General features: G+C 35.0%; 1 protein-coding gene and 1 long non-coding RNA gene across 2 annotated transcripts; both read left to right on the top strand.

The window, feature by feature from the left end:
• GFAT (putative glucosamine-fructose-6-phosphate aminotransferase) lies at positions 1 to 9,952 on the top strand. The gene is made up of 12 exons (XM_011013119.1): positions 1 to 535; positions 888 to 1,060; positions 3,168 to 3,279; positions 3,969 to 4,114; positions 5,117 to 5,281; positions 7,416 to 7,776; positions 7,879 to 8,129; positions 8,209 to 8,323; positions 8,423 to 8,678; positions 8,763 to 8,931; positions 9,530 to 9,615; positions 9,888 to 9,952. The coding sequence occupies exons 1-11, from the start codon at positions 340 to 342 to the stop codon at positions 9,611 to 9,613; spliced, it is 2,028 nt and encodes a 675-aa protein (XP_011011421.1). The 5' UTR covers positions 1 to 339; the 3' UTR covers positions 9,614 to 9,615; positions 9,888 to 9,952.
• A 48-nt stretch (positions 9,953 to 10,000) lies between these two features.
• Positions 10,001 to 10,212, top strand: LOC105115994 (uncharacterized). Its single transcript, XR_840456.1, has 2 exons — positions 10,001 to 10,089; positions 10,121 to 10,212. It is a non-coding gene; the product is annotated as an uncharacterized LOC105115994 (long non-coding RNA).
• The last annotated feature ends 1,500 nt before the right edge of the window (positions 10,213 to 11,712 follow it).

Raw genomic sequence — 11,712 nt, 5'->3', positions numbered from 1 at the left:
GTCTCATGGTTGCTTAAATTGAATCTATCTAAAGTTTGATTGAGTCGAGTCTAGATCCAGTTTATGAGACCGACACGAAGCCGACGAAGAGGCTTCTATTTATAACTAATATTGTCTTCTTTCGAGTCCTCAGTTATGTTAATATTATTAAAAAAAAAATCATATTTTCCTACGGTTGGCTGATTGACTGGGCTTTGCAATGGTGATTAAGGATTTCAACAAATTGAGAGAGGAGGAAAACACCGAGATGGATCTAAACGAGGAAAACAAAGAGAAAAGTCAAAAGTCAAGTCTTTCTATATAAACTTTAACCAGGAAAACAAAAAGAGAAAGGAAAGGATGTGTGGGATATTTGCGTATTTGAATTACAACGTCAATAGGGAGAGGAGATTTATTCTCCAAACTCTCTTCAACGGATTGAGGCGTCTTGAATATAGAGGATATGATTCCGCCGGGGTTTCCATTGATCACAACCAACCTCTTGTTTTCCGTCAGGAAGGAAACATCGAATCCCTTGTCAAATCTGTCTATCAAGGTAACCAATTCTCCCCCTCTCTCTCTTCTTTTGATTGATTTACGAGAGACCCGAGCATCTTTAATTCTTTTCTTGCTCGATCTAATTTGATCATGGAATGGATTTAGAAAGAGACGTGCACTTTATTTATGATTATTGCGGAAAACCCAGTTCGGAGGTTGTCCCCACCCACCCGTATTGAGTCAACTGGGTCGGGTGAAGTCGAGAAAGAAGGAAGTCATATTATGTTTTATTTCCTAAAAACGGGTTTAACCAGCTTGCCAACTGCATACGCATGCACATGATGGACTGCTCTATTTTACTAGCCAAAATTCCCAATGCAACTCATTGTTTTAATCTTTTGTATTTCCAGAGGCTGATGCCATGGGTTTAGATCTGGAAGAATCCTTTTGTGTCCATGCTGGAATAGCACACACCCGCTGGGCTACTCATGGAGAGCCTGCTCCAAGGAATAGCCATCCACAAACATCTGGTGATGGAAATGAATTCCTTGTTGTTCACAATGGCGTCATAACTAATTATCAGGTTTGCTTAAGCCTTCGCTACCAGATATTGTTTCTTTCCTCACCATCACCCACAATGGTGATGTGCCTCTCTAGATTACAGTATGATATCTTTGTAATGATATTGATGTAATTTGAAGTTACATAAACGCTTATATTTCCTTTTACGTGGAGATATTTGTAGGAAGCCTCCTCGGTAAGGGTACGAGTTGTTATGTGATCAGGCTGATAAAGCTGTGTCATGTTTTCGGCTTGCACGTTATGTTCACTTTTCTCTGTTTCTCTATGCTTACGTAAGAAATACATGTATAATGTTATGCATTTAGCTCTGATAAATTTGATGCCCGTGTCAAAAGCTTTCATTTATACACCCTCTTAAACTGGCATCGGTTTTGTGTATTTCAGTCTAGTAATTAACTTTTGTGGTCGGTATCCTTGGTGAGAAACTATAGACTTGTTTCAGATAGTCTAGGATTTATTAGTCTCGAGTTTCATTTACTTTCTCCTAAAGCATTATTTGCTCAAATGACCAGTCTCAGTCTTCTAGCAGACTTTCTTCGTAGTATTTGCACATATGGTCCTATTTTTTAACTTATAATTAATGTTGAGGCTGCTTTGGGACTAGCTTGGAAGAGTGGAGACCCTTTTCTATTACTAACCCACTTTCTTTCAGATGTATACGATTGTTCTGATATGTCTGTTCCTCCCCCTAGTTTCTTGTTCTTTTTGTGTTTTTCATGATAGCTTGCCTGTAAATTGTGTCAAAACATGCAGACAATGTGGATGAAGTAATGAGGAGGTAAATTGTTACTGACAAAACTGGTGGTGGTGTTGTTGTTGATTGAGATCATTAGGTAGCGGGTGTCCAGTCATTGTGTTAGTCTTAGCATTGCTTGTGTGCAATGTATACATTGTTGGAGGCATAGGCGAGACTGAGTGATTGTTGACTAGTTATGAACCTCACAATTGTTGGTTGATGGTGGTGGAGTATGGTGCCATGCAAAGAAATAACTGTAGTGTTGCCAGTGGTTTTGCAGTGGTATCAAAGGCAAAGAAATAACTGTAGCGTTGCCAGTGGTTTTGCAGTGGTATCAATTCCCCCCCCCCCCCCTGCTCCCTTTTATTTGGTGACTGGAATGTGAGGTTGGCTGGACAAGACGTAGTTGTATTAGTGTTAACAATGGCACAGTTGATAGGACTGTTGGTGGTGATGGCAATGGTGATGTGAATTAAATGGAGGAAATCACAAAAGTTCTTACTTTGTTAACTCTCTCTCTCTCTCTCACCTGAAAACTGCCAATACATCTTTCTCAAACATTCTGTTATGTTTTTTTTCTTTTCTTTTCATTTCCTGTTGCCAATTATTGCTAGTGCTTAATAAATGATGCTAGCAATTATATTTGAATATTTTGAGGAAAGAATCGCTGTTTAGAAACTTAGCTGAGCTCTGCAGTATAAGAACAAGAAAGTTTACTAGTTTGTTTGTAATTCAGTATGTTTAGAATTTTATTATGAACTTTATTTCATATTTAGTTTAAAATACTAGGTTTTCTTGGTGTCTAAATAAAGACCATATACTTTGAAGGAGGGAATGATGATGATGCATTAAAACTCAGAATTGAGTCCTTTTTCTTGTTTTTATTTGAAAACTCTCCTACGAGGTATTCTTTCAAATCCTTCAGCCCTTAAGATAGGGATTTACCCTCTTCTATGGGATTTTCTTCTGTTGGGATTTAGCCTTTCTTTAGGGTCTTCTTTTTACTTGCTCTACCTTTCCCTCTCTTATAGGGAATTTGGCTTCTTTTATCTTTGTTCTTACCCTGTCCTCCTTCACTAAGTCAAGAGCTCAATGACTACTGGATTTTTCAGGTTGTATCTTGTAGATTGTACCAAAAAAAAATACCGGTGCTTCCTTATAACATTTTAGATGAAATTAGCCATTCTAATTACTGCTTTCTGGCTCTCTGTTTTGCTACTCCATCCTTTCCTGTACTATGAAATTTCATAGCTCATTTCATTTTTTTACCATATAAATGTGCTACATGATTACTTATATGCTTTGAAGTAGGCATTATTTTTAATACCAGTAAAATTATACTGAATTCTTACTTCACTATTAAAATCTTCAGGTGTTAAGGGAAACACTTATTCGACATGGGTTCACCTTTGAATCTGAAACCGACACAGAAGTAATACCAAAGCTTGCAAAATTTGTCTTCGACAAAGCAAATGAAGGAGAAGGTAGTTTTCATTTTGTGAATATTTATCAAACAAGGCTAATACTTTGTTAATGTAATCTACTTAAAGGAAGTGAGGTACCGGAATCCTTTTCATACAAACTGCTCAGAGGATGTGGAAGTCCTATTAGTATAGTTGCTATAACCTATAGTAACCTGAAACAAGATCTCTGTTGTAGTGGAGCATAACTGTATAGAATTATGATTCTTCATAGTTGTGTGAAAGGTATTACCCGCCAGAGCATCGTAGTGATAGCTTGTAATTTCTACTAATTCAAATGATATAATATCAAAACAGAAGAATTTTTAATCCTTCCACTGAATACAGCATGTCTGAAAAAACTATTATTTGTTGCCAACAATTTTCATGGACATGAAAATGATTTTACATTGTAGTTGGTGATGGGGCTATTCTATATTGTTTGTTGTGCTTTATGTATTCATTAAGGCCTATCATCTCCCAAGGCATTGTAGTATTGCTGCATGCCATCCAGAGTACACAACAATTAGATGAAAGTCAAACTTTCTCTGAAAGTTTTTGTAGAATTGATTTGATTGCATCTTGTTACTTATGACAGTGATTTTTAGGAAATTGATTTCATGTTTCTCTGAAAAAGCTTTGCGACATTTGTAGTTCTTCAGAAGTGAAATTTAAGGTGACATTAAATTACTCATTTCCATTTTGTGTTGCAGGTTCTCATACTGTCACATTTAGTGAAGTTGTGCTTGAAGTCATGAGGCATCTTGAAGGAGCCTATGCCCTCATTTTTAAGAGCCTACATTATCCAAATGAGTTAATTGCATGCAAACGTGGAAGTCCATTGCTCTTGGGTGTTAAAGTAAGTTTGTTGATGAAGTATACAAGCTTCTAACAGCACTAGTTTCTCCCTAGAAATTTGAATCTATAAGTTCTTGGGTACAATTTTTTTTACCGGTTCTGGTTAGTACTCTGAAAAATTTGGGTTAAACCCATGATTTAAAAAAATATGTAACCATTCCATTAGAGAATTGTTTTCTCCATTTTTCTTCCCAATATACATATTGATTGGTTGTCCATAGCCATTCTTTTGGTTGGATAATATGTGAAACATGCGCATTTGGGAGTTAGTTCATGTGCTCTTGCTTTAAGACAACTCTTAGGGGCTCAATTCTGGTATCAAAATTTGTTCATGTAATGAAAAACTGAGGATGTACGTTGTCTTGAAGTTGGAATTTGACTAGCCTTTGTTTTATAGATTTTGCATTCAGATAACTGCATTCATGGTTTTCCATTTATTTTTTATTTTTTTTATCTGACCTTTAGGATTGCTATTCTGCTTCACAAATTTGGCTAATTAGAAATACAAATGTAAAGCTGGAAAATTATGTTTGTTAATTTTGTGAAAACATAAATTTGCGTCCACTATACTTTAAGGTTTCCTATATCCTGTATTGTATATACTCAGGTGATGACGACATAAATTAGATGATATCAAGGACTGTGCTGGAAGATATATGCCTGCACTGCAAGCTGTAATTAAGATTGTTTGCTTGTCTTGCTTCTCATGGTATTGAGCGTAAGAATAGCAAGTTAACACTGTTACAGATATCTTTTTTCCCCTTTATTCTTAATGCAGCCACTAGTCTTTTAGGAAGTGATGCCTGTGCTTTTACTTCAAAGTATTACTAAGCATGATAAAATAACAACTTATAATTGAAAGCTTTTGCTAGCTAATTAGTTGATGGTTTACTCTTCATGATGGATCAGAAAGTCTGGATTATTGGCATTACTATATCCTGTCCCATGTTTGTATCAGCTTCATGCTTCCGTTAATAGTAGCTTACGGTTGGGCTTCTATCAGGAATTAAATGAAGAATTTAACAGCGGACCAACATTTCATGATTCTAAATTCCTCTCAAATATTGACCATCCAAAAGAGCTGTTTCTGTCCAGTGATGCTCATGCTATTGTTGAGCACACAAAAAAGGTCTTGGTGATTGAGGATGGTGAAGTAGTTCATCTTAAGGTACTCCTTTGTCTTTGTTAATTTTAATTCTCTTGTTATGTTAGGTTTTCCCAACATTTTCTCTCTTTTTTAGGTCGATATCTTTTGCCCTTCATAATACTGATCTCAAGATATTCTTCTTTGTAGCCTTCTTTTTTTGGGTTATCATATTCTTGCAGATGAATGCTTAATTGACTTTGCAAGATGAAAATCTTACTAGTTCAAGTTCAAGTAATTGATTATGTGCCTGACAAGAGAATTAGTACTTTCAATATCACCTCATTTCTTCGCATTTATACATAACAAATGTGCTTTACTGTTATGTTGTCAGCTCCTTTCATAATGATGTCTACCGAAGTTCCAACTTTGTCATTGATTTTATTAGATATATGATGTCTTATAGAGCTGTTTAACTCAGGTTAACAGTTAACTTGAGACTGTTATGGTTTTCAATACCTATATTAGATCACCTATATATTTTTGGAGCAGGTGGTTTCGATGAAGGAGTATTTATGATGACAATAGCAATGCCATTGATTACTTTTTTCTTACCCCTAACTGTTTGTCTTCTTAACTCCCCCCCCTCTTTCTCTTTCCTCCCTGACTTTGTGGTTACTTTATTGTATTAATACACCCTTGAAACTGAGAATTATGGATGGTAGTTGCAAATGGAAATTGTGCATGGAACCAACTTCAAATCCCACACTGGAAAGCTGAGTAATTGGCTTATGAAGGGAGGATTTAAGATCCATATTCTGTGGAGCTTTTTGATGATAGGCTCGATAGAAATGGGTCAAAGTGGATAAGACCTCATATTTTTTGTGCACACTTTCTGACCTAGTTTACACAAATTTGGTCAAGTCAGACAAGGCTTTAATATTGATCATAGTCTGGGTTGGGAAGAATACTAGAGAACAGTTTTTTTTTCAAAGATGGTTTTGTTTATCGTCGTAGATGTAAATTTCAGACACTCATTGCCTTTATTATTGCCCATACTTTTCATTCTTCATTTTATTATGGTCTGATTATCTCTGGGTAGCAAAGGAGCCTTGTAAGAAGGATGAGATCTTTTTGGTCATGTTTTACAGAGGTCATCTTTCATCTATTCAGAAGATTAGATATTGTGGCCTTATGGTTGAGTTTGTGGTATATACGGTACCTGCAATCATGGTCTCCTTTTTATTTCTCCTTTCGTGTTTGTTCCAGCACATCAAAGGATCTCGTCTGGTTTTCATATGATGGGGTTTTTTCTTAATAGGACAGGGTAGTTGTTTCCCCTCTTGTTGCTGCATGATATTCATCAACAAGGTCTACATCTTTGAAATCTTTTATACCATGATTTAATCATCATCTATCTATTTGAAAAGAATGAAAGACAAGGCCGTCTACACTTTTAGATGCAGGTCATCGAAACTTTGACCAATAACCAATTTAATTTTGTTGCTTTACCCTTTCTCTGCATTAGGTTGTCCTCTTTAAGTTGGAGTGCATTATTATTTTTATTCTTTCTGCTTTTAGCTCATCCACATAAAAACTTGATGTACATATATGAAGTGATAGATGCATGAGGCCCCAGTTAAGGATATGGGAGATGAAAGAGTCAGCTTCATGCGGTTATAGTTTGTAAAAGATGCTATCAACCTTTCAACCTCTTAATCAATGCATGCCCTTCTGCTTCGTTCATCATTTAATTAGGACAAATTTCAAAGCATTGAAACATCCTGTTGGTAAACAATTCTTTGTTCATTCACCAACACCCTTAAAACTCTGTTACTTCATTAAAGCCCTTTTTAGAACCAAGTTGATTTGAGGCAGAATGCTCCCTGTTTCCTCAAAAATCAATTCAGCTTTTATTCAAATATTCGTTTCTAGATAAGTATGCTTTGGTGATGTTGCGAATACATAATTTACTGGAATGTACTTGGCAATAATATGCATGTCTCTATGGAATGTTGAGTCATGACTTGGTACTTTCTTCTTTAAAAATGTCTCTACTTTTTCCTTGAGATACGCAATTACTTACTGTGTAAATAATAGGTCAAAACAACCAATATATGCTGGAAAATTGACTACTGGATTCATTACAATCTAATTAAGCAGTCCTGTTATAGTGCCAATTTCTTTTTGTAACCTGCAATGTCGATAATTGTCCCAGGATGGAAATGTGTCAATCCTGAAGTTTGACAATGACAAGGGAAGACATGGAGGTTCCCTTTCTAGACCTGCATCAGTGCAACGTGCATTATCTGTTCTTGAGATGGAAGTTGAACAAATAAACAAAGGAAACTATGAGCATTACATGCAGAAAGAAATCCATGAACAGCCTGAATCTCTGAAAACCACCATGAGGGGGAGGCTTATACGTGGAGGCTCCTGCAAAGCCAAGACTGTTCTTTTAGGTGGACTCAAGGATCACTTTAAAACAATTAGAAGGAGTCGACGTATTGTTTTCATTGGTTGTGGTACAAGCTATAATGCTGCTCTAGCTGCTAGACCCATCCTGGAAGAACTTTCTGGTGAGTCTTGTTTGGCACAGTAAATTTTGCAAAATCAAAATCTTGTTTGTACTGCTTATTTTTTTTTTCAATTTTCCTGGTTTGCTGCATATAAAAACATAGGTGTCCCTGTCACTATGGAAATTGCAAGTGATCTGTTGGATCGTCAAGGTCCTATATACAGAGAAGATACAGCAGTCTTTGTCAGCCAGTCTGGTGAAACTGCCGATACATTACATGCGTTGGAATATGCTTTAGAAAATGGTGCATTGTGTGTAGGCATAACAAACACTGTTGGCAGTGCAATAGCTAGGCATACACATTGTGGTGTTCATATAAATGCTGGCGCTGAAATAGGCGTGGCAAGCACCAAGGTGATGGCTTTGAATTTATTTGTTTTTGTTCATCTCATTTACTATCAGTGCCTAACCATGTTATCACTGTTATCAACAGGCATACACAAGTCAGATAGTAGTGATGGCCATGTTAGCCCTAGCAATCGGAGGTGATTCAATTACTAGTCAAACAAGAAGAGAGGCTATAATAGATGGTCTATTTGACTTGCCAAGTAAGTTTCTGATCTTTATGTTCATTTTTTTTTCCATATATTGTCATAGTCTACCCTTTTGTGTCCCAAACTATATATTGAAGTCTGGATTTTTTGCAGACAAGGTCAGGGAGGTCCTGAAGCTTGACCAGGAAATGAAGGATCTTGCAAAACTTTTGATTGCAGAGCAGTCTCTTCTTGTGTTTGGGAGAGGATACAACTATGCAACGGCTTTGGAGGGTGCCTTAAAGGTTAAGGAAGTAGCGCTTATGCACAGTGAAGGAATGCTTGCTGGTGAAATGAAACATGGTCCTTTGGCATTAGTTGATGAGAATCTTACTATTATTGTCATTGCTACTCGCGATTCCTGCTTCAGGTTTGTTGTTTTGTACGTATTGAATGCGTCCTCATTCAATATTTTTCATGTGTTTGATATTGACTACTTTTAGTGGTCTGACAGCAAGCAACAGTCAGTCATTCAGCAACTTCATGCCCGCAAAGGTCGCTTAATAGTCATGTGTTCAAAAGGTGATGCTGTGTCGGCTTGCCCTGGAGGATTTGGTAGAGTAATTGAAGTTCCACAGGTTGAGGATTGTCTTCAACCTGTAATTAATATAGTTCCATTGCAGGTATTCCTACTACCGTTGGCATTTGTTCATAAATGAATGTATACATGTGCATGCATGTTTGAGTGTTTGATTAGGAATAATCAGTCCACTTTAATTCGGAATAATCAGTAGCTAAATTCACTGACTTGTCATTTAGTAAACTGTGCAAGGGCATCTCATGTCAAGTAGTATTCATATCCTAGCCATTCAATCTGTGGCTCCAAGGGTGGGCTGTATCACCTTTGCACGTAGATGGGCTGACAGAAACAGGATGATGCCTGTGCTTCTATCCTCGCTATTCAGCCATGGCTTGCTTAGGTTGATTTATGTGCCAATTGCCAGATACCTTCTTTCAGCGGTCTATCTTAACTCAGAACTTCCTTTAGAAAATCAGTATCATCAAATGATGGTATGAATGCATGTTTTTGTGATGTATGAAAGTATATATGATGCAAGAACTAAATATTTTCTTTTTTTCCTTTCATTCATTACAATCCCTATGCTCTCCTTTACAAATCTTTTTCGGGCATAAGAAACAATAGTTGACAGAGAAAGATTGTGTATTTGCATTAAGCATTACCAGATGCGTCAGCAACCTGACCTCCCTTTCTTGGTGCAGTTACTGGCATATCATCTGACTGTTCTAAGGGGTTACAATGTTGACCAGCCACGCAATCTGGCGAAGAGCGTGACGACACAGTAAAGGTAGGGGCTGAAAACCTTCTCGTTTGGTCATTGTTCTCTTGTAAAAATGTGATGCTGACAATGGCTGACAAATCAAAGATTCAACTCATCGTAAAACCCCTTTCTGGTATTCCGTGGATGGGAGATGTGTAACAAATGAAAATTACATTTTAAAAGATAATTATCATACTAGCTAGATATTACTAAAATATTGGAGAAATGATCATTTATTAAACAAAATGTCTACCAAGAGCTGTATTTAAACTTGACAGGGCGTGTTTTCCTTTTTGTAGGAGCGTTTCAGGGACATCTCCTTCAAGTCGGGAAAGGAGGAGAGCTCTCAACCTGTTGTGAAAAGGAAAAAGAAAAAAAAAGAGAGAAAAAGCCACAGGACGGCTTGGACATAAAAGCCACAGGACGGCTTAGACATAAAACTTAAAGACATGATTAAAAGAGTGGAAAGAGATTTGATTGATTTGCCTCGTCCCCTATGCTGTCCATCTGCACTCACAATTCCTTTCCAAAGGTCCATCGAACACCTTATTTTGGAAGCATGTTCTAACACACCTATTTCTTCAACATTATCTTATATTGTAATTTAATTTTAATGAAAATGGAGTAGATCTCGGTCAGGGTGCAGTCAACTTGACAAAAATCGGACAAAAATCGGGCAGTTTATGCAAGGAGAGGCATAAAAGACTTGGTCGTAGAATGTGAAGATTGTCTCTATTGGTTTTTGACCCCCGACAGTAAGAGGAGGCAATTTGTGTGTTTTTTTTTTTAAAATAATTTTTGAAAAAATTAAAATTTTTAATATTTTTTTTCTTTATTTTAAATTAATTTTTATGGTGTTTTTATATTATTTTGATGTAATGATATTAAAGATAATTTTATAAAAATAAAAAATATTATTTTAATATATTTTTAAATAAAAAAAATATTTTAAAAACAAATTACAACGTGGTTGTTCAATATCACATTGAAAAAGTGAAAATAGAACGCAAAAGGAATGGAGGAGACAAAAGGGTAGATCAGATAAAATTCATGTAAATTTGATTTTAAATTATAAAATTAACAATTTAGCATGTTCAAGTTTCTTTTCTAGATTAAAAAATGAACTAAAATTTTTTTTCTGGGTCAATTAACAGTAAATTTGGCTTTGTTTTTTCTATCATTTTATGATTTTATTAATTAAATATTATAAAACTGTTTTACTGAACTTTAGCTTATGTTTTTGTTCTTTTGATCAAAATTCATTTATTATATTACCGGTGCTCCGTTTTCAAGTGAATTTTCTTACAAATAAGATTTTATATGTAATCTTTAAAATGAGTAATGTTAATTTTTTTTAGAGTTAATTGAAATATCAAAGGAGGTGTTCGACATTGAGTTTCAACCTGCTTTTATTAAAATAAAATTTTTTTGTTTCAAATTAAATTTTTTAGTGATTTTAAATTATTTTAATATGTTGATGTTAAAAATAAAATTTAAAAAATAAAAAAATATTATTTTAATATATTTTTAAACAAAAAATATTTTAAAAATAACAACTATTATACTCCAGACATTTCTTAGTTTTGCTATTGGATATAGATATAAAGGCTTTATTGATAAATGAGTGAAACATTAAGGACTAATTGATAGAGAATAAAATTCTGAAAAGAAATTGATATGCTTTATTGAAAAAAAGGGGACCCAGTAAGACGCTTTTTGTTAAAAGCAGGAGGAGCCCTCTTTTGTTTCGAAACCAAAGAATTGATTTCAAAGCAGAACAAGTCTTACCAAACATTATTTTAAAATCTAAAATAGTTGGACTTTAAAAGCAATATCAAATTTATGAGTTGATTTGTAATATAAATTATAAATAATATTATTAAATTTATGAGTTGATTTATAAAATTATATATAAAATTATTAAATTTATAAATTGATTTGTAAAATTATACAATATTACAAATTAATTTATACATAAAATACAAAATTAGTTAAAAACTTAAAAATTAATAAACTGGATTAAACTCGATTAAACTCGGATTAAGTTTATTAACTACTCTCCTAGAATCCCTCCCAAGTCCCACTCCCCTTTCTCTTTTGCCCTAGCAACACCATAACTTCCAT

The sequence above is a fragment of the Populus euphratica genome, unplaced genomic scaffold (genome assembly GCF_000495115.2).
Source record: "Populus euphratica unplaced genomic scaffold, PopEup_1.0 scaffold825.1, whole genome shotgun sequence".
Classification (NCBI taxonomy): domain Eukaryota; kingdom Viridiplantae; phylum Streptophyta; class Magnoliopsida; order Malpighiales; family Salicaceae; genus Populus; species Populus euphratica.
Note: the sequence above shows the minus strand (reverse complement) of the source record. Positions and strands in the feature narration are given on the sequence as shown.

Coding starts and splice junctions, on each gene's coding strand:
- GFAT (XM_011013119.1), top strand. CDS start 340: ATGTGTGGGATATTTGCGTATTTGAATTACAACGTCAATAGGGAGAGG. Junction 1,061..3,167: donor GCGTCATAACTAATTATCAG/GTTTGCTTAAGC, acceptor TAAAATCTTCAG/GTGTTAAGGGAAACACTTAT. Junction 5,282..7,415: donor GTGAAGTAGTTCATCTTAAG/GTACTCCTTTGT, acceptor TAATTGTCCCAG/GATGGAAATGTGTCAATCCT.